The sequence below is a fragment of the Typopeltis vanoorti genome, chromosome 11, assembly GCF_054136105.1.
Source record: "Typopeltis vanoorti isolate ZY-2024b chromosome 11, IOZ_Tvanoo_1.0, whole genome shotgun sequence".
NCBI classification, from domain to species: domain Eukaryota; kingdom Metazoa; phylum Arthropoda; class Arachnida; order Uropygi; family Thelyphonidae; genus Typopeltis; species Typopeltis vanoorti.
This window is the reverse complement of record NC_143559.1, coordinates 108,942,196-108,966,539: the sequence shown is the minus strand read 5'-3', so window position 1 is coordinate 108,966,539 and position 24,344 is coordinate 108,942,196. Positions and strand designations below refer to the sequence as shown.

The 24,344-nt window shown below is 34.5% G+C and overlaps 1 protein-coding gene across 1 annotated transcript in view; it reads right to left on the bottom strand.

The window, feature by feature from the left end:
• The window catches only part of LOC150101923 (uncharacterized), a 1,001,066-nt gene that overhangs the window by 176,570 nt on the left and 800,152 nt on the right, over positions 1-24,344 (bottom strand). Inside the window, exons 117-121 of the mRNA XM_090399931.1 lie at positions 23,302-23,556; positions 20,157-20,234; positions 12,920-13,102; positions 11,095-11,166; positions 10,556-10,738 (exon numbers count right to left, since the gene is read on the bottom strand). Coding sequence (XP_090256057.1) covers positions 10,556-10,738; positions 11,095-11,166; positions 12,920-13,102; positions 20,157-20,234; positions 23,302-23,556 — 771 coding nt within the window. The remainder of the gene's footprint in view (positions 1-10,555; positions 10,739-11,094; positions 11,167-12,919; positions 13,103-20,156; positions 20,235-23,301; positions 23,557-24,344) is intronic.

Below are 24,344 nucleotides of genomic sequence, written 5' to 3'. Positions count from 1 at the left end.
AACCATTGCCTTTACCATACAGATCTGATGCGCTGACTACTTCTTCTGGTGATGAAAGTGATTTTGCACCAGTTCGCAAACATTGGCGAATATTGTCTAATAGCGGTGATAATTCTGATGACAAAATGTTAAAAAAAAAAAAATTCTACTTTTCAATAAAATTAAATGAATAATGCTTTAAAACAAACTTAGGCATTCTTATTTTCCTGAATTTTCATAAACTTTTTTTATGCAATTTTAGGTTTATTTTAATTCATTGTTTCGGTTTTATGCAGTTTTAGAAAATTATGGAATGTATCCCTGATTTTTCAACGTAAGTTAGGCCTTTTTTGTGCGATTTTTTATATGCGGTTTTCCATGGAACGTATCTACCACATAAAAAGAGACCTGAGTGTATATATGTATAATATAATATATATATTATATTATGCATAAATACATATGTGTGTGTTTGTGCAGGTATGTATATATATATACATACACATATATATCAGGATTGTGGAATACTGATTATGAAGACAGATTGAGAATTTGTAGACTGCAGATACTAGCAAACCGAAGAAAGAGGAATGATATGATTGAGACTTACAAACTTCTGAAAAGGTCATACAAGATTTCAGTTGATAGAATTTTTTATTTTATGGAGGGTGGGGAAAGGACAAGAGGGCATCCTTGGTAGCTGAGAATGAATGCTGCTAAGAAGGGGGGGGGGGCTAGATTTTTTCTCTCATAGGGTGGTGCATGATTGGAATGCATTGTCATTGGATGTTGTGAGTACAAACAGTGTGAATGAATTCAAGATTCAAGGACAGCTGGTGCATGTAGTATGTGGCTGCCCTCAATGATCGACTCTCTGGATGTCTTTCTTAATAATAATAATATATATGCATTTTATATATATATATATATATATAGATAGATAGATAGATTTAAAGGCAATATATCTATTCCTTATATAAGTTCAGTTTCACAAAAATTAGCCAAGGTTCTAAGAAAATACAATATCAGAACTTTGTTCACTCCACTTCCAAAAATCTGCTCCTTAATAAGCCACCCAAAACCTTGTCATCATTATCTTAAATATCCTGGTGTGTACAAAATATGGTGTGATTGTGATATTCCTTATTTTGGCCAGACGGACAAATCTATTGAATTACATATGGAGGAACACATGAGGGACATTGCTTACAAGAGACAGCGAGCCAGTGCCTTATCAAGCCATATCCTTTTCTCGGCTGATCCTAATGATGAAAACCCAAGTCATACAAGTCCACTGGGACAGATCTACTGACATCTTTCATTGCCATGATGAATTGGAAAGAAAAATTAGAATCTAAGGAAATCATCCTCAACCCTGAACATCTAAATAATAACTTGAGCTACAATCTCCCAGATAGTCATTCAGCTGTAATCATGTACTAGCGTTCACGTGATGCTGCAAGCATGCACTCTCCCAACAATGCAACAAATGAAAGAAGAGCTTTAAATACAACTACAACTTTTTCATGCTAATTATGTATAGAGACTCTCTATGGTGTTCATAGTGTTTTTAACCTTCAGTGTTTAGTGTTTTTTCTTTTCTTTTGTAATGTCACCTGATGAAGGCTGTTATTAGCTGAAACTAGTCATGTTTTTTCTATTAAACCCCCTTTTTTTTTACTTTTATTTTAGAATCAGAGGTGCGCCGATCATATGTGCAATGTGTGCAATGCACACAAGCACCAGGATAGTAAAGGTGCCAAAGAGGAGGAAATACTTAAAAAAAACGTTTTTTTAAAGTGATTTTTTTATTGGAGGGGGGGGATAGAGATTTGCACACAGGTGCCGGACACTACTGGCATGCCTCTGTTCACAATATATATATATATATATTATAATATATACATATAATTTATATAACTTTAGTTATATATATATAGATATATATAAATCTTGTTAGAGTTATTTATTTATTAGTTATAATTAGACCATGATGCTCTACACTGTGGGTGTAACTCAGCAGAAGCTGCATTTGCAGTCTCTGCTAGGCTACCAGATTATACTTCAGTCTGGTAGCCTAGTTGACAAGTCAAGTCAACTCGTCAACTGGAGGAACTTTTTCCAAGTTTTTCTTCAACCATTTCCTGAGTTAGTCAATCTTTGGCATGGGCAAGTGGGTTTTTTCCCCTGGAAACTCATGTTCTTTCTCCCATAAACTCAAGAAAATGGACTGTGTAGAACCCACACTATTTCAGATAATAACATATCCTGTTAGGATTAGGTACCAAGAAATGGCAGCACTTTGCAAGTTTCTACATCATTTGCTGCTTATAATTAGTGATAGTCTTGTTTCGGCTATCTCTGTTTGGCTACTGGTAAAGATTGAACTGCTCACTCACTCTCTAGATAGATAAGGCATCACTTATCCACTAAAATGGAACAAAAGAAGTTAGCTATTTTTTTTTTTTTTTGCTTTATATTATGTATGTGTAGTTTGAGTGTCTCATTGTTTAATATATTGATTTCAGTTCTTTTTGTCTAATTTGAAAGTCATGCTGAAGATACCCTTGATACTAGGGCAAAAATATATCATTGCCACCAATTTCTTTATATGTAACCTCAAGGGATGTTCAAGGCTACTATGGTAGCACTACGTGCTTAAGTTCACATTATTAATAATCACCTATCAACATTTTTTTTTCCAAATTAATCTATTAATTATCAGCACTCTAATATTGTTGTATCTACCATTTGGTTCTTCTAAGGCACTTCTGACTGAATTAATCCAACCAGATTACCTCTGGGTCTTTTTCCTACTATCTTGGCATCAAACTCCTATTTTGCTCACCTTTCCTCAGCCATTCTATTTAAGTTGTCATACCAACTTAGATTAGCTCTGCTTACACATTCTTGAATGCTAATGATATCAAGTTCCTTCCTAATATCTAATTTTTAATATGATTCTGTCATTGATGCCATCTATTCAGGCCCTTACTTTTTCTATAAGAACGCTCATATATGTAATCTTTAATCTGATCAAGTTCTTTATTTCTAACCCAAATCATATTATTTGTAGTTTAAGTTAGCAGAGAGTGCAATTTGGTTGGCTAAGTTCCAAATTATTATTATTATTACATGACACCTCCAGGGAGTCAAAAGACTCATTGAGAGAGGGCACTTACTCTACAACTCTCTGTCTCCACCACTCAAATCCACCAACTCCTTTAACTTTATCTTTAACTGCAACTACACCAACACCATCTACTGCACATTACCACTAGTATTTTCACAGACAATCACAAACATCCATGCCCAGAGTGGGATTTGAACCTGCGGCCTTTTGGCTGGAGAGCGGATATGTAAACCACTCAGCCAACCAGGCCAGCAGTCCAAATTGCCAGTCCATCCTCATTCATTCACTAATCAATGGATACATACTAATGGAGCTCACCAGATGATGTGGAGGACTCCTCCCAGTTATTTGGCTTTGATTTTTATTTTATTTTAATAAACTTTTATTAAATTTATCATCATCATCATCATCAAATTCCTGCCATGTACCCACAAGGGGTATACGGGATATGATAGTACTACATGAAAAAATGATACCATTACTAACTTCCTGTCTACAATTTTCCTCCAAATCAGTCTGTTACTTGTCAAGACTCCAACATTATCAGATCTTATATTTCTATCATCTAAGGCACTTTGTACCGTATCAATCCACCTATATCTTGGTCTTCCTCTGGGTTGTTTTCCTGCCAACCTGGCAGAGAACACTTGTTTTGCTAATCTTTCCTCTTCCATTCTATTTAAGTGACCATATCACCTGAGATTAGCTCTGCTAACGCATTCCTGGATGCAGACAATGTCAAGTTCTTTCCTAATATCCTCGTTTTTAATATGATATTGCCATTGATGCCATCTGTTCATGCCTATAATCTTTCTCAGGGCTCTGATATCTGCGGCCTCTAGTCTTTGGTCAAGTGTTTTACTTCTGACCCAGCTCTCGGATCCATAAGTTAAAACTGGTTTGAACACTGTCTTTTATACAGCTAATTTAGTGTTCTGACTAATTTCTCTCTTATTCCATATGAATTTATTCAATTGACTTCCCACCATACCAGCTTTGCTGATTCTGTTGTCTATTTCTATATTTAATTTACCATCTTCAGTAAAAATCGTGCCTAAGTAGCTGAAATGTTTTACTTGTTCCACAGGTTCTCCATTCACAACACAGTTGACATTTTCAATGATTCTGCCTATTTTCATTGTCTTTGTCTTTTTATTGCTGACCTTCATACCATATCTATTACAACAGCTATTCAATTTAGTCAGAGAATCTTGCAGACTTGTAGTGGATTTATTTAGAAGTATAACATCATCCGCATAAAGCAAAGAGCTGACATTAACATCTCCAATTTTGATATCAGGTTTAATACCACTTTCCTTCATAATGTGATCCATATAGATAATGAATAACAGAGGGGATAATGTACATCCTTGTCTCACACCAGATTTAACATTAAACCATCTTTCTGTACTTCCTTCAATTCTAACTGCTGACTTACAACTCAAATAAAGACTAAGTATTGCTCGATATAATGCCCCATTGACACCATATAACTATAGAGTATTGAATAGCTTCTCTCTTGGCACCTTGTCATATTCCTTTTCCAAATCGACAAAACTTAAATACAGATCTTTGTTATATTCCCATGCTTTCTCGACTATTTGTTGTAAAGTGAAGATCTGATCCTGACAGCCTCTGTTTGGCCTGAATCCAGCTTGTTCTTCACCAAGCTTTTCTTCCACAATTCTTCTCAACCGTTTCTCAAGTATACTTGCATAGATCTTGCCAGGAACACTCAGTAGGGAAATACCTCTGTAATTCTCACATTCAGTTTTATTTCCCTTTTTATGTATGGGTACTATGAGAGCTCTACTCCAATCATCGGGAATCCGTCCCTCTATCCAGGCTTCCTGAACTATGCAGTGCAGCCACTGTAAGACTCTTATACCACTATACTTCAGCATTTCTGGTCGAATATCATCTACTGCAGCTGCCTTTCCACAATTCAAGCCTTTGATGGCTTTTTCTACTTCAAGTATGGATATGTATTCATATCCATACTTGAAGAAGAAAAAGTCAGTATTCCTGACTGCATGCCTGGTCAGTGTTTTTTACCACTGTGCTGTCATCACTGCTTGTTTCATTTAGCAGTTTTTCAAAGTAATGACTCCATACTTTAAGGATATCTTTTTCTCCAGTTTTCATGTCACCTTTATCATCTCTAACTCCTTTTACAGCACTCTTTCCTCCATTCCTAAGCTTCTTCAACAACCTCCAAAATATTTTGCCACCTTCTTGATATTTATTTTCTATATTCTTGCCAAAGTCCTCCCATGACTTTTGTTTAGCTAGTTTTACGCAATGTTTAGCATTCTTGCATTTGTCTCTATATTCTCTAAGAGCACAAGCTGACTTATTTGCCAGGAACTTTTAATATGCTTTCTTCTTTTCCTTCACTGCCTCTTTAACTTCCTGTGTCCACCAGGGAGTTCTGATTTTTTTTATCCTTGCAGACAACCTCACCACATGCCTCTCTGGCAGAATCAATCAATGTTTTCTTCAGAGTTTGCCACTGAATCTCCAAGGTTTGATTCCTGTTCTCAAACTCTTTCATTTTTTTTTTCAATAATCTTTGTGTATTTTAGTCTACAGTTCACATCTGAGAGCTGCTCAACTTTTATTCGCTTTAAAACTTTCTTACATGTTATTCTTTTCAATATGAAATTCAATTTTATCCTGCTCAAGACTAAATAGTGATCACTTCCAATTTCAAATCCTCTGTACATTCTAGTGTCCTGCACCAGGGGAAAACATCACTATCAACAATAACATAGTCAATGAGACTTTTCTTATTCCTAGCCTCTTCTCTCCATGTGAATTTGTGCACATTTTTATGTTGGAACATGGTGTTAGTAATAACCAATCCATGTCCTGAGCAGAAATCCAACAGATATTTGCCATTATTATTAGCTTTGCTCTTTTCTCCAAAATTTCCCAAAATATTTTTGTATGTCTCACAATCATTTCCTACCTCTGCTATTTAGATCCCCAACAAGGACCAACTTTTCCTTTTTCATTGTGTCAGTTGCTTTTTCTAAAGCCTCAAAAAATTCCTCCACTTCTACCTTAGTAGAACCTTCTGTGGGACCATAGGACAAATAAGTCTCATTCTCCAGTTCCCCATTCTGATATTTGCCCACATCACTCTACTTGAGACTGCCTGCCATTCAAGAAGATTAGCCTCCTATTTAGTGTTAAATACTATGGCTACTCCTTCTTTTCCTTGATTGTCATTGCTAGAATATAACATTTTGTATTTATTGCTCAAAAAGATCTCACCAGTTTTTGTCTTTTTTGTTTCAGTCACCCCTATTATGTCGATCTGGTACTTATCTAATTCCTCAGCTAGCTCCATTTCTTTGCCATTCAGGCTTCTTGTGTTGATAGTACCGATCTTTAACTGTGGTGATGTTGAGTTGGGGTTTGTTTTCAGATTTGTTCCAGTAGCTGACTTTTCGCTGTTCGCCCTGGTTCCCTGGCGAAAACAACAGGGGCCTTGTTTAACCGGGCGATGCCTCAGCCGGCATGAAATTTTGTCATGTTGTACCATCATTTTTTATTTTGGTTTAACCAATAAGAATACAATTTGGTCGGCTAAATCCCAAATTGCCAGCCCATCCTCGTTCGTTCTGTATCCAAGTAGATACCTAACAGGGTGCATCACGAGAAAGGTGAGGATTGGACATTAGGTCAGAAGCCCTGGTCGGTTCTCCGCATTCCTTTTAAAGGCTATGTGGAGGTCTCCTCTCAGTTATACAGCTTTGACCCTTAAGCACCCCCTTATTAAATTTAATAGTATATTATTATGATATGATATAATATAATAATGTTATAATATTATATAGTATTATAATAGAGTGTATTATTCATATTATTATAATTTAGTAATTAAATTAATAATGTAAGATTTTTGTTGTAATAAAATAAATAAGTTAAATCTGTTTTAAATTATTTATTAATTTCTCTTATTGGGATAATACCAACTTCCAATCTTTTTTATCATATCGCAAGTATTCCCACACTCAGTATCCAAGAAATGAAGTTTTTCTTTTGCAGCAGGTATTACTTTACTTCTGAAAGCTATTTACTTAATATAAAATATCAAATCCATCTAACAAATGACTATTGTTCTCACATTTTGGAGTGACCCACCTAAGAACTGCATAAACATCTTAACTCAGTATATAATTGTATTTCCTTGTATTCCTATTCATTATCCTTTGGAAAAGCTTCCTTTATGTATTTTCTAAAAAACATACAATCTGTAAACCTTCCGATCCAATCTTAGCATTTATTATTTATAATTCTTTATACTCAATTTTCTCTCCATCCATGCTACTAAGGTTGAGCAGCCTCTTTGTGTGTGTGCGTGCATGCATGCATATGCATGGAATTACTATAAGATATGCAGAGGAACCACTGTAGGTAATGGAGAATAAAAGGTCATCACTAGAGGATGTATAAAAGTGCTATCAGATATGAATTCTAACAATTAAAGGTGAGGTATGAAGAGATATTGTGTGTTATTGTTTCTGGGAATCCACAGAGTCTAAGAAATAATAATAATAGTAATTCTTTAAGACATTTGAAATTATCTGTACAGAAAATATTGAATAACATATTTAATCAATCAAATATATTTAACATGGTAAGTCAATGATATAATGAGTAATGCTATAATGAGAAGTCTATTTCTACTTGTAATTTTCATGTGCAATTAATGCAACAATGTTAACTGTAGGAATTTTTTCCCTACATTTAACATGATAAAGTTGGTGCTATTTCATTATTTTTTAATACAATGAGTTCCTTTGGTCATTTTCTATAATTGCACAAATATACATCTACTACTTATATTAACTATTTTGTTATTTTTGCAAAGGAATCTGACAGTTATTGAAATGGAGGATATTATGGATCCAGCCATATATTATTGTCAAATATAAAAAGAAACTTAAAAAAAATTGAAAAATTACTAGACAGCTCATGAGCATGTTAACTTTAGCATTGGTAATATTTAGCATTTTTATAGAAAAAGTAAGGGCCTGAACAGATGGCATCAATTTTTTAATGAAATCAATTTTCTAATATCTTCAATTTTAATATGGCAGAATCATATTAAAAATGAAGATATTAGGAAGGAACTTGACATTGTTAGCATTCAAGAATGTGTAAGCAGAGCTAATCTAAGGTGATGGTAATGGGGGGGGGGAACTACGTAAAAGACACAAGCTCTGCTGAGGAGTAAGACCCGTTGTATAAGACCCAGGAGATGTTTAGACAGTTGAGCTTGGTAAGTGCAAGAGGAATGATTGTTATTTTAGCATAAGTAAGATATTGAAGTGGAGGATATTATGGATCCAGCTATAATTTATATAATTTATAGCCAAATGTAAAAAGAAAAATATATTATTATAATTTAGTAATTAAATTAATAATGTAAGATTTTTGTTGTAATAAAATAAATAAGTTAAATCTGTTTTATATTATTTATTAACTACAGCAGTATAAATTGGAGAGAGGAAGATGCATGTAGCAATAAGGGAATGGAATTTCTAGAATTCTTGAGGGATAAATGTCTTAGGCAACATGCAATAGAGGGAACAAGAGGTTCAAGGGTTTTGGAATTGGTCACAGCATCAGAAGAGTTGGTAATAACTGAGATGACATCTCTCCCACCAGTTGGAGAGAGTGACCTTGTGGTTTTGACTTGGAAAATCAATAGACATGCAGGAGTATCAAAGAGACAGAAATGTATGTGGAATTATAAGGCAGATGATTATAATAGTCTTAGACATCAACTTGGGGAAGTTTCATGGAGGGAGGAATTGGAAGGTCGGGATATCAATTAGCGAGAGCAAGAGGGTGAGGAGTGGTTTCTTTGCATGGAGGGTGGTTGAACCATGGAATGCATTGCCTGATAGAGTGGTGAGAGCGAGAACAGTCAATGAGTTTAAGGTGTGGTGGTATGATAAACTTTGTGTTTCCTAGAAGGGACCTCCCGCAATAAGTCTTTTGACTCCATGGAGGCCTGAATAATAATAATAATAATAAAATTATCAGAACTTTTTTCTTTTTACATTTGGGTATAAATTATATAAATTATAGCTGGATCCATAATATCCTCCACTTCAATATCTTACTTATGCTAAATTAAGCCCTTTGTCTCTATATTTTTAGGAATTTGACAGTATTTTACAATTTTACAGCAACAATGAAGCCATGTTGCCAGATGTAAATTTACATTTGGCAGTGGCAGCATGGCTTAATTGTTACTGCTACTCTTGGGCAATGAATTTTTGTGGAAAGAGAATGGATAGTGTCCAGTGGAACTATCCATTCTCTTTTGTTTCATTTAGAACATTATCATTCAAAGTAAGGGAATTCATTTTTTTATGTGAATTTCATCCACAAAAGGCTATAAACCTCTAGTACATTAATACTATGGATGGGATAATGGTTAGATAATTAACCCTGCTCTCGAGATAAAACATGCCACTTAAAGCCTCCTTTGCAATGTGGTGATAACGGACAACGAAATTCATCAACTACCTAAAGACATGCCTGCAGTGAGATTTGAACTCACAGCCTGTTGTTTCGATAGCAGATAGTTATCCACTTGCCAACCAGTAATATCTGTGCAATGACTAGCTATAAGAAAGGTAAGGAAAAAGCAGCAATTTACATACAGAGATAATATCAAAATGTATACATTCTACAGCAAGAATGTGGAAAAATTAATTAGAAGTAACTTGCATAACAATGATGGACTGACAAAAGAAATCCAATAGGTGCTATACATTTTTCAAAATGCATCTAACATTTTTTTCCATTGCTGTGAACTCTCATTACAGTGGACTTCTAGTGGATATAACAGATGTAATTTTGGTAATAAAATTTGTGAATATGAAAGATGTCATAGAACCATCTCAGGGTTGTGAGGAAATCCAAGCCTGGATGGCTGAGTGGTTAGTGTATCTGCCGTCCAACTAACAGGCTTCCTGTCATGAGCATGGATGTTTGTAATTGTCTTTAGGTAATAGAAGAATTTTATTGGCCAATGTGAGACTACCACCCTGCTGATTGGAGGTCTGAAGTGACTTGAAAGAGTTCCATGTTTGGTTTCTAGAGCAGGGTTTCTGGGCTATGTAAAAATAAATTAAAAAAAAGACAAAAAATATATGAAACCAATAAAAATATTAAAAATATTTCTTAGCTCAGCCATGGCATGAATGCACTATAGGTTTACAAATGAAACCTTTCATGGGTGGAAGACAAAAGGCTCCCACCCACTTATAAATAAATAAATAAATAAATATACATATATATATCCTACTGAGGGAATTATCATGTAAATTTTCAGTTATCCAAAAATTCTGATTCCTCATGATTTTCAAATATAATATCAATTAATATTTGTTTAGTTTTACAAATAATTTTTACCTTGTTCACAGAGAATATTTGAATTTCCCCTGTAGCCTGGAGGACAAGAACACTCAGGTTTGTGGTTGATAGGCTTGCATACAGCATTTCTACCACATGCACCAAAGACGCCACATGGGTTTTGACAAAGACGATTAATACAAGCTTCAGTGAGGCCACAGTTTTGATCATCACGGCAGCCAACTGTAAACAAACAGAGATTTGTACATTTATGTGAAATATATATATAAAACAATATTTGTCAGATTGACATAATTGCAATTTCAATGGCCAATAAAAGTAAATTTTTATTTAATAATACTAAATACATCATTGTCTATGAGTTTTTTATTTTTTATTTTTTAAATTTTTTTAAAGCGGTATTTAAAAAATTTACTAACTGATGACACCTCATTTATAAGAAGACATCTAATTTGCAAAAGTTTTTATGAAACAGTGTAGTCCCTCATTTTTATTTAATAAGAAATCAAATTTTTTTTAAACTAATTTCTTGTTAGATTTGAAATAAAGAAATAATTGATGAACTCATAACTACTTACAAATGCATTTTTGGTATTCACAAATGTGCTGAACAGGGCAATCTTTATCATGGAGACACTCAGGCTGCTCCTCTGAAAGCAAAAGAATTTATCAAAATTTAGCTAAAGAAAAATGAAATCAGTATGGATCAAGTTATATTTTATGTCTGAATCCAAAATGAACATACATAATGAATAATAATGACAAAATGAACTGTAATTATATACTGGTATTCAAAACCTAAGGACGAACACTATTTCTGAAGATTACAACCACAAATTCAGATGAATCAGCTTGTGGCAATTTGTATAACTGACGATTCTGAGTAGAAAGTGGGTACACATTCAGATTTTCAAATTATGTGCTAAGGGATAACATGTTAACACTCAACAGGATAAAAGGCAAAAGGCTGCACTAAGCAAATTGTATTTGATGGAATCTCTTTTCATGAAGGAATAAGTTTCAAACTTGAATGTCTTGCAATGTCTCAAAGACATCATCTACATGATTTCACATGAGGAAGAATTATTGGAAAGCTTGAAGGAGGCTTCAAAATTACTGATATTGCCAGAGAGTTTGGAATCTCACATACCACTGTATCCAGGGTCTGGGCAGAGTTTCAAAGCAATGGAATGTGTTCCAGGCATTTTCTAAGAGGTTGCCCTTGATGTACTGGAGCATGAAGACAGATTTTTAGTTGGTTATAACAACAAAATGTAACAGATGCACCACAGCAAGTCAGCTTGCAAGTCAACTCCATTGAAGCACGGGTATGCGGATATCTTGACAAACTGTGGCAAAACATCTACAACAAATAGGCCTATATGCCCAAAGGCCTAAAGTCTGTGTCTCTTTATCCACAGCTCATCGTACAGCACATTTTCAGTGGTGGTATATCCATAAAAATTAGACAAGATACCAATGGTCTAATGTATTCTTTGCAGGTGAGAGTGATTTTAGTCTTTCCTCTGATTCTAGACAACACTTGATCCAGCATGAAAGTGGTATTGCTTACCATCATGAGAATATTGTTAAAAGGAATAAATACGGCAGTGCTGGGGTCATGGTGTGTGGAGGCATTATGCTCAATGGACACACCAAGCTACAAGTGCTGAAAAAAAGGAATTATGACTGGTCAACAATATTGTAATGAATTTCTTCAATGTTGAGTTTTATTGTTCTGTGGTGTTGTAGTCAAAGAATTCATTTTTATGGATGACAATGCCACACACTGTACACAAGCAGTGGAGAAACTTCTGGAGACCAAGATTATTAATCAAATCAAGTGGCCAGCATGCTCCCCAGATTTCAACCCCATAGAACACGTTTGGGACACAATAGGGAGATGCATTGCTGTTCGAAATTCCCCTACAGAAAACAAACAAACAAATAAGGTCTTATTTTTGTTCTGAAGGAGGAGTGGCCCAGTTTGCCTCCAGAACTCCTGAATCACTTAGTGCTAAGCATAGCACAATGTTGTAAGAGCTGCATCGCAGTTTGAGGTGGACATATTCCATACTGAAATGTCTCTCCACATAGTTTTCTGTAAGCACTGTACATTAATTCCTTGACTATGTCCTTAGGAAATTTGTAACTTTTGCCATAAACATATTGCAATTTTATTTATATGAAATTTATAATGCATTTTTTGTGTAATATAATTTATTAGTATGCTGGCAATAAATTTATGTCCACATTTAGCTGTAGTCATGAAAATTTTTTTTGTATGCAAGCAAAAATGTAGTTTATGCTAAGCTTCTGGACACTAGCATATATAACCATCATGACAGAGAAGTTAACAAAAAAATACATTATATGTCTTTAATTATCATCGATGACACTTACCAAGTCTACACTCAATTCTTGCATTTCCTATGAAACCAGAAAGACAGTTGCACACAGGTCGATGAGAGTCAGCAATACAGTGAGCATTAACACCACATACTCCTGGTTGAATACAGACATCCTCACATCTTCTTCTAATACATGCTTTGTCAAGAGGACATTGGTAATCACTGCGACATCCCTCTAAACAAAAGATACCAATACTACTATGAATAATCATCAGCTTTCAAAAAAAAAAAAACATTAGATAGATCAAAATATAGGATTTGTAAGAATATTTAGATACAAAATTGTAAAACTTTTATTAGAAAAAAAAAAGTAAGGAAAATTATCCATTCATAAAAAAATTAGAATTGTAAAGATATGTGTAGTAACATAACTCAGATATTATTATTATTATTATTCAGGCCTCCATGGACTCAAAAGACTCATCATAGGAGGTCCTTTCTAAGAAACACAAGTCTATCAAGACTCACTGAGGGAGGTCCGTCCTAGGAAACACAAAGCCTATCATACCACTCCTTAAATGCACTGACCATTCTCACTCTCACCACTCTATCAGGCAATGCATTCCATGGTTCAGCCGCCCTCCATGCAAAGAAACCACTCCTCACCCTCTTGCTCACAGTTTCCTTCCGTAACTTCCATGGATGGCCCCTTGTCATGACTCCCTCTCGCTGTTCAACCAAGCGAAAGAACTTCCCAGTGTCAACCCTGTAACCACCTCTCAACAGTTTAAAAGTCTCAATCATATCACCTCTCCTTCTTCTATCCACCAAACTCTGCAGTCCACACTCCCTCAGCCAATTCTCATAACTAACATTTTACAATCCTAACACCATCTTTGTTATTCGCCTTTGTACCTTTTCCACAGTTAATTTATCCCCCTTTCAAATCCTGGGGACCAGATATGAAAATAATAGTCTAAGTGTGGTCTGATCACAGTCTTATACAACGGAATGATAACCCTTTTATCTCTGCAGGTCAGTGTCTTTCTCATTATTGCAGCAATCCTCTGTGTTACCTTTGCTACCTTTGCAATATGTCCCCTAAATTTCAGGTTTCTATCAATCATCAACCCCAGATCTCTTGTCTCCCCTACTTCCTCCAGTATAACTCCTCCCATAGAGTATGCAGCATCCCATCGATGTTTCCAAAACCTCAAGACCTTACATTTTGCTGCATTAAACTGATACCTCCATTCATTTGCCCATCTATCTAGCTTATTTAAATCCTCTTGCAGGGCTACCACATCTGCACCATTACTAATAATCCTTCCCAGCTTTGCATCATCTGAAAACAACTGAATATCCCATTGCAATCCATGGACAATGTCATTGATATAAAGGTTAAACAATATAGGTCCGAGTACTGAGCCCTGTGGAACCCCACTTGTAACCTTCTGCCTCTTTAATATTGCTCCACCATACACAACTCTCTGATACCTATCGGACAGCCAATCCTGAATCCAGTTGACCAATATGACATCTAGACCCATGTGCTGCAACTTGAATATCAGCTTATCATGTGGTGCCCTGTCAAATGCCTTTGCTAAGTCTGGAAAATGGAAGTATATGCCTTTCCCTCATCTAATGCTCTTGTAATTTTATTATAAAAGGCTAGCATATTGCTAAAACAACAGTGCCCCTTCACAAATCCATGATGACTCTCACTGATAACATTACCCTCATCTGCCCAATGCTGTGTATGGTCCCTCACTACTTTCTCCAAGATCTTACTAACTACTGATGACACAAACTGGCCTATAATTAAACACTTCCAGTCTGCTACCGCCTATTGCATAAGGGCGGTAGCAGACTGGAATATTACCTTCCTTCCATTCCATGGGTAACTTTCCTGCAGCCAGACTTTCAGTTCCCTAGCACATTCTCTCAAAACTTGTGGTGAAATACCATCCAGTCCCATTGCTTTACTGACATCCAGAGTACTCAGGATACCTCTAAACCTTGAACCTGCCCTATCCCTCTAGTATTCAAATTGACTCCTCCAGGATCAAATACTCCAATAAAGTGTTCATTGAACAATTCCACTATGTCCTCTGCATCAGTCACTCTATTCCCATTTTTATCCCACAATGTCATTCTTCCACAGTCATTTTCCTCCTACTGGCCACATTGCTAAAAAAATTCCCTAACATATCTCAGATATGCTACTGTACATATCTCAGATTTTGAAAAAATAAAACTTTCACAGATTGCCAGATGACAGATTGATATTTTGAGACATATCGAGTTGGATAATTATTAGTGAGTTGGATAGAAGACTGGCTGTCTATTAGATATCGGTTCCCCCCCATCCCAAAAAAAGATTTTGAAGCATATTTTGAAGCTACTGCACGGCCATTCTCCCCTATCCAATACATGTCATCCTGTTGTAATAATGTAAGTAAATTGATAAAACGTAACCTTCTCTTTTATCATCCATGCTGATTCCTGTACAGAATCCTGCTATTATTAATTCAATTTGGGATCCCAGTCCTCAATAACCACTCTAATACCTTAGCATCTTCGTCTTTTTATAGTTCTACAGTCCAAACTGAGCTTTGGCCTCCTGGATTTGTTGTCTCCAATTCTGCCTATCTAAACTTTACTTTTCCAGTTTAGACATTTTAATATGATAATGTTATCTTGATGAATGGTGTCTGTCCATCTTGTTCTAGCTTTCCTTTTGGTCTTTTACCAAGAATTTTACTATTACCTTAGCTACAACTTCAAAATAATATAGATAGGACTGTAACTTGAAACCTCAGTTTTGTCAATCTCCATTATAAAGTAGAATGATAGAACCAGTCAGCCATTTCTATCAACTAATATTATTCCTCCCATAACCATTTTCTCTTCTACTAGTCACATATGACATCTATAGTCATGCTGTATCAGTACACAATGTAATAAATCAGTAGCATATATAGCTCTAAAAATCTGTATATGAAAGCAAATGAAACATGTTTTAGCAACATACAAGGTAGTAAACAGTTAAAACAGCATAAACAGATACTAAAAAGTGTAAGAAAACATGTAAAAGATGTGTAGAAAACAGGTGTAAAAAGCAGTACTAAAAAGTGTAAAAAATTCAAAAAACATAATTTAAAAACAGAATTTAAAAGAATATATATACAATACATTAAAGTAATAAAAACTGATGTACATAATTTATAAAATGGTAAACACTGATACTCTATAAAAATTTAAAAAACAGGGTGACACTTGATGCATCTGATAAAATGTGACTGAGTGTATAGAGCTCAGACAAATTATGAAAGTGACTAAAATAATGACTGTGCCCATTGTTAAAATAAGGCAGTGCAGTTGATTAAAATATAATCGACTTATAATAAATATAAGACACAACTCACAGATAGGCATGTCTTCATCCCTCAATAGGAAGGAGAGTGTAAGATTATCACTATCTATGCTGACCCAACAAGAACAACTTCCTCTTTATGGTCCCTGTGTAGACTAGACTGCCACAATTTAATTTTAGGCTTGATTTGATAGAGCTTATTATTGGTCTCTCTCTCTCTCTGTTCTATGATGACTGCCATTGGGATAAAAGTTTCTATTTTTATGACCTGCCAATAATCAGTGTATGGATGGAGGAAGCTTGAAAAATGTGCTGACCTAACAACAGTATCTGCAGCCTCATTTCTTTAATTCCAACATGGCTTGGAGTCTCTTTCATTCTCTTTATTTGCTAAACCAATCTGACTAAATATTTCCTTGTCACTGTTCTTCTCATTGCCAGTCTATAACAATATCACACACACTAATTATCATGTCCTGACTACTTCCACCTTCCCCACCATGCATATTTACCTTAACTGGGCACATTTCCTTTGCTATCATCATCATTAGTAGCCCCCCCCCTTCTAATATCCTATCCTACCATATCATTGGCATCAGTACTGATACCAATCAGTCATTAGCCACATTGATTATTAGAAGTGTGGTGAATGAGAGGATGCTGAAGGTTGTTTCCCTGAAGAGAGAGAGAGAGAATGCGTAGTGTGACCAAGGCAATGAATATGAGGAGTAAGTGAGCAAAAGAGTTGGTACTGGTAGCAGAAATGAATGACTTGATTATAAACAAGGAGAATGTAAGAATGAATATCAGGAGGTTGTTGAGAAGCATAAAAAATAATAGTGTAGTAGGAAAGTGAGTCAGCATGTTGCTCAAGTATGACAGTTATGAAGTGAGGCAGAGTAAAAACATGAATGGTATGCTAGTGAAAATGTGTGAAGAGAAATAAGTGCCATCTGTGAATGTGTACAATAAGTTCTGAATGGAACTGTATAAGAGTGATGGACTACATCAGAATGGTTTTGGTGTAAGTCATCTGGATAGACTCTTGTTGGAAGGGAGAGTAATGACTGTGGAGAATGAACCTGAGCACAGAAGAAGTGATGTGGAAGAGCAGAAGAGTTATATAGGAGGAACTGAAGGAGTACTTATGAACAGAGAAGTAAATAATAAATATGACTGATGAGAATGAGAAAGAGCAGAGGTGCAAGACAGACTGAGAAACAGGAAAGGAAGTCAGGGTAGACAGACATACATACCATTAGAAAAGGTTGATGATTGAAGAAGAAGCATATGTGTGAGTAGACAAAAAAGAAATGTGCTGACTTGTGATGTAGGGAAGGAGCATTTAGGTCTAGACAGGATTCCAGGATGGGTAATGAGAGAGAGGAATGGCTAAGGAAAGGCATGTATCAGAAATAAGAGGAATGTCACTGCTTCATTGATCAAGTTCATTAAATAAAAAAATTACATTCCTAAGTATAATGTGGTTGGAAGAAGGTGACATTCTGACAGGAATAGAGATGGAAAGGGTATGATGTTGTTTTTTTTTGTGAAGACAGAAAAGGTAAAAAGGGAGGTGGATGTTATCATCATAATCATCATCAATTTCCTGATATATACCTGCACTGCATGATTAACTTTACATTATTATTAATTTTCTATCCACAATTTTTATTTAGTGCTTCTAAGACACTTCTGACTGAATCAATCCACCTAGAACTTATCAAATTAGTCTTCTTCCAAGTCTCTTTCGTGTCATCTTGGCATCAAACACCTGTTTTGCTAACTTTTCCTCACCCCATTCTATTTAAGTGGTCATACCACCTTAGATTAGCTCTGCTTACACATTCTTGAATGGTAACAATGTTGAGTTCCTTCTTTTTAATATCTCAATTTTTTATATGATTCTGCCACCTGTTCACTACCCTAATTTTTTCAAAACCTTCATATCTGTGGTCTCTAGTTTTTGATCGAGTGCTTTATTTCTAACCCAACTATCACATCCATAACTTAAAATTGGTTTGAACACTGTCTTATATATTGCTACTTTGATGTTTGGGCTAACTATTCCATATAAATTTATTCAGCAGGCTACCTACATACAGGTGAGGAATTTCTCTACTAAATGTTCCAGGTAAGATTTATATATGCATACTTGAAAAGAGGTTGTGAAAAATTGGGATTAAGTAAGAGTTTATTCCTTTTTTTTTTTTTTAATATAGATGGGAACTATTAGAGCTCTACTCCAATCATTTCAAATTCAACATTCTGACTAGGATCTCTGAATTGCAGACACTGTAAAACTTTTATACCTCTATTTTGAGCACTTCTGGTCAAATATTATCTATTCTAGCTGCCTTTCTATACTTCAATTTTTTTATGGCTTTTTCTACTTCAATTATCGATATGAACTCCTCTTTGCATTCCTCACAAAAATGTTCTAGTATGATTCTGACACTGCTTGTTTCATTTAACAATCTTTCAAAGCAATTACTCTAGATATCTAGGATATCCTTAATTCAGTGTTCATGTCACCTTTATCATCTTTGATTCCTTTTCCAATATGCTTTCCTCCATTTTTGAGCTTTTTTTTCAATAGCCTCCAGAACATTTTGTCACTTTCCTGATATTTATTTTCTATAGTGTTACCAAAGTCTTCCCATGACTTTTATTTTGCTACTTTTACACATAGCTCAGCTCTCTTACATTTTCTCTCTGTATAATTTGAGGATATCTGCTGATGTATTTGCTAGGAACTAGGAATGTTCAGTATGCTTTCTTCTTTTCCAGAACCACTTCTTTAATTTCTTGTGCTCACCATAGTGTTCTTATTTTTCTATCCTTACAGACAACTTCACCAAATGCCTCTCTAGCTGAATCAATCAATCTTTTCTTCTGAGTTTGCCACTGAGACTACAAGGTTTAGTTCTTGTTTTCAAACTACTTCAAATTTTCTTCAATAATGTTTGTATGGTTGGGTCAATAATTTACGTGTAAAAGCTGCTCAACTTTTTTACATACTACTGTCCTTTTCAATATGATATTCAGTTTTAGGCTACTTAAAACTAAGTGATGGTCAATTCCAATTTCAAATCTTCTGTACACTCTTGTGTCATGAACCGAGCATAAAGATATCACTATCAACAATGACGTAGTCAATGAGGCTTTTGTTATTTTTCTCCATGTCAACTTGTGCACATCTTTATGTTGGACTATAGTGTTAGTAATGACTAGTTCATATTCTAAGCAGAAATTCAGCAAGTACTTAACATTATAGCCTTGCTCTTTTCTCCAAATTTTCCCAAAACATTCCTATATGCCTGGTGGGAATCATTTCCTACTTTGCTGTTTAAATCTCCAACAAGGACAGCTTCTATTTTCTTTATATCAGCTACCTGCTCTAATGACTCAAAAAATTCTTTGACTTCCTCCTTAGAAGAACCTTCTGCAGGACCATAAGCAGAAATAAGTTTCATTGCCCATTTCCCCATTTTGAAGTGTGCCCACATCACTCTATTTGAAATTGCCTTCCAATCAAATAGTTATTATTTTTTTATCAGTCTGTGTTCTTATTAATACTGCTAAAAATAAATTAACACAACAATTGTGATGAATGTTAACATTTGGTGTTAATTTTTCACCTTTATATATATAACTTGCTGTTCCACATGTCACTAGTGTGCAAAATACAAGAAAGATGAAGATGCCCAAGTAGCTTTTGCAACTAGATGGCTAAAAAAAGAAAAAACTAAAACTTCAACCATACTGATGAACAGTTAGTACAGATGTATAATTAAAAATATGTATCTAATTATTAAGACTTTATATTGCAGCATATATATATATATATATATATATATATATATATTTATTTACTTATTTACTTACAAAAATATAATACAAGGATACTTACCAACACAATCTCTGTTTTCACAGATATAACCAATGCCACAAGCTTCATCATGAAGACATCCAGGTTCAGGTGTTTTTTCTAAAATTGCAAAAATATTATTGTTATTATTATTACATGGACAATTCCATGGAGTCTGTAGACTCATTTAAAGGTGGCCCTTGACATTATGCCAAGCACTGCCAATATTCACACAATATCTATCATACTTTTGCTTTGAACTCATTCACAGTCATGGCACCACAACTGACTCTGGCAACCTATTTCACTTGTTCACCACTCTCCAATCAAAAAATCTAGTACTCATAACTTTTGTCAAATTTCCTAGAATGGCCCCCAATTCTCCCATCAAACTCTTCTCAAAAAATTTCCTCTGTATTAATCCTGCAAAAACCTTTGAGTAATTTGTATGCCACAATCATATCAATCATTCGTATGTCTCAATTCCCCTTTCTGCCTATCAACCAATTTCTGTAGACCACAAAACTTTAATTTATCTTCATAAGATGCATTCCATACACCTGCACCATCTTGGTAACTTGCCTGTGATCCTCTCCACTTCCTCCTCATCTCCAAGAAATAGAAATCCAGGTGACTAGATCTGTTCACAAGAATGTTTAAGTTGGTGAGGGGATTCTGCTTAGAGTGGAGTGCAAGAGGTGAAGAATAAAACACCTTTCTTAGTCCTAAAATAAATATGATTACAACAAAAGTTCTTAATTTGAACAGTAAACAAATGCCGCAATGAAATTAAAAGTGATCAACATGCAGTAGAAGATATTTACATACTTGGGGATAATGTTGATACTGAAGGTGGAATTGATGGTGATATAATGCAAAGAGAGGTAAATACTGCTTTTAGAAAATTGAACAATTATATGGAAATCATCCAAATATCATAATAAACTAATAAAACCAAAACAGAGATCTTTAATAGCAATGTTATGACTGCATTATTATATGGATTAGAGACATGGAAACTAACCAAAAAACAAGAAACTAAAATAAACAGCTTTTGAAAAAAATGTTTGTGTAAAATTTTGAAACTATTTTGGCCCTAGTATATAGCAGACAATGAATTACATATATGGACTGAGCAAAAAAAAAAAAAAAAGCATCATCAGTGAAATTAAAAAAAAAAACACAAATGGAAAATGAAATGGAGATATGTACTAAGAATTGTTAGTTTAGGCCTTCTCCTTCTGGATCTCAGAAGGAAAAAAGAGAAGGCCTAAACCAACTTGGCAGAGAATGACAGAAAAGGAAAGAAAAATGACTGGTTGGCAGAGCTGCAGAGAAAAAGAATTAGTGGCACAAGACAGAGGTATCTGGAAGAAATGGATCTTGGCATATGTGCATGGGGCACAAAGAAGGTAAACATATAAGGATGTGAAGAAAGGAATGAAAACCAGATTTTTTAAAAATTTTTTATGGAGAATGGTGATAAGAGAATGCACTGTCAGAATGTGCTGTAAATTTATGAATTAATAAATAAATAAAGTGCCTTTTATTCCCATATAGGGAGTAGGCGAGGCCATTTTAGCCGTATTTAACTTTTGCAGACTAAGTTGGCAGTTCAAACACCACTGGTAGCCAATCAGAAATAGTTGGCCCAAGGCTAATTAAGCAGCATGCAGGGAAGAGATGGCTCAACAATTGCCACCATCTCATGGTCCCTAACACAATATATAGTATGGATTTTACAGTCGATTTTCTTGAGTTTACAGAACAAAAAACCCACTTGCCCATGCCAGAGATCGATTAATTTGCGAACTGGTTGAAAAAAGGCTTAGAAAATTTTCCTCTAGTCGCTGATCAGATTTGGAACCAAGTCTTCCTTCATGTGGTCAAGTGCCATGGTGTGCAAATGGCACATCCACTGAGCTATACACGCTCCTGAGTGAATAAATTTAGGGTTCATTTTGATAGATGTATTGCCTGGCTGAATGAGACCCCCCTCTTACAATGGGTCTGTTGACTCCATAAAGATTTGTTATTAATAATATGCAAACCACAGATGAAGATATTGAGCAATAAAGAATTCCACAAAGCTGCAATATGCTACAGTAACAGCTATCTCTCCCCACCTTCAATGAAACTGTTCTTCTTCACATCAGCTGCATATGATGAATTGAAATTTTATTCTAATTTGTATTAAATGCATATCTTATTATCAGTAACTCTCAATAAAAGAGTAGCATTGCAAATTTCTTCAGTACTGCAAATGATTTTAACTTAATTAATTTTGTAATAATTAATAATGGTTCACTTATTTTAATATATGCCACCAAAACTTTAGAAAACAAACGGCATAACTGAATTCATTCTTTTGTAATAAAAAATACAGAAATAAGTTTAAATATTGTGATATTAAGCCTATTTAAATTAGCTATTTAATTTGCTTTTACTTTCAATATAAATTAATTACATTTTTCTACCATTATGAAACCAATCCTCGAAGTGAGCCTTATGGTTCAGTGTGTCATTGGACTTCTGGTACAGTATCATGTAACTGTACTTTCAGTTATGAAACCTTCAATACTTAATACTTCAATACATAAGTCACTCTCTTGCTGTCGTTGGATAATTGAAAGATTTCCTGTATATTATGTTTACCAAATATCTAATTATTCGGTAAATTCAATTAATAAATTGATGGATATATTGTTTAGCAAGCAATATATTCAATAAAAATGCTTGACTAATAAACAAATTATTTTATTTTCAATAAATAGTGGTGGCTGAGTTCTGGAATAGCATTTTCAGCTGTGCATGATGCATAATAAATTGCAAAAAGTCAATATACAATCAAAAGGATCAAATACTTAGCTTATTATAATAAAGGTATTTGAATATTTATAATTTAAATTTAAAAAATTCTCCTTCTCTTAAATTATGTAAAATTAACAGGACTAACAAACAGATTAATACCGAAATCAATAAGAGTGCATAATAAACAAGCTTAAAAAAGCAAGTTTTTCACTTCTGCTAGCACATGGCTGCCATTACGCTATTATTTGAGAATGAGTCATTATTTTATTTCTAATATCCAATTCAAGCTCAGCCTGCCATAAAAATATATCACAAATATGATATATATAAAAAAAAGATTAAAATAAATGCAATATTCAGAAACAGTAATACATACCAGGAGTACATCTGACTTTAGCATTTCCATCATAACCTGTAGGACATGTGCATTTTGCTTCATGATAAACTGGATGGCATTCTGCTCCAAATCCACAAGCTCCAAAGAAGCTGCATGGATTCTGACATCTCCTATTGATGCATGCTTTGTCATAAGCACAAGTATCATGTGTCCTACAGGCATCAATGCATCTGTTATTTTCACAAATGTGCCCAGTTCCACAACCAGCATCATTATAACAGTAATCATCAGGTACTGAAAAAAATTAAAATTTAACAAATTACTTGCTTTTGTTTAGGACAGGTGCTCATTAATCCCTAAAAGCATGATGAATGGTTAAAATGAAGAGGCAAAATAATTCAAGCTTAGCACTTGAAATAATCCAAGATTTAAATACTTTTATCTTCATAACAGAACAGACAGAGTTATACACTGATTGCATGATGAACACAGTTCAACTTACAACTCTGAGGTTTCTGAAGATTAACTAATGTCTGTACTGAGAAACAAATAACTTTTAAAAGCTATTTATTACTAGACATGCCATCATATTTTATGCGTCTCCTGCTCACAAAAGGCCATAAATGTATAGTAGATCAGTACTGTGGTGGGATAAGGAATTTTTTAAACATTTTTTTTTAAAAATTATTATTATTATTATTTACATAGTCTAATAAGCAGTGCAGTGTTCTCACATTGGGCAGCGAAATTCATCTCACACCTAAAGATAATCAGTTATCTATGTCCGTTTCAGACTTTGAAACCACAGCTTGTTGTTGGAGAGTAGGTATGTTAACCAATGTCTAATTCCTCCATTATAAAAAAGTGAAAGACTTGCTAATTCATTCAGTAATGACTTCACGTGTTATAAATTTACATTTAGGCAGGACTTTTATTAAATAATTATCTTAATTACCTTTCCATAAATGATAATTAATAACCCCAATGTAATAAAGTTCTTGTTTCCAATCTCTTTTATTTTTTCTTGAATAATGTTTGTGTATCTGAGTCTACAGTTCACCTCTGAAAACTGCTCAACTTTG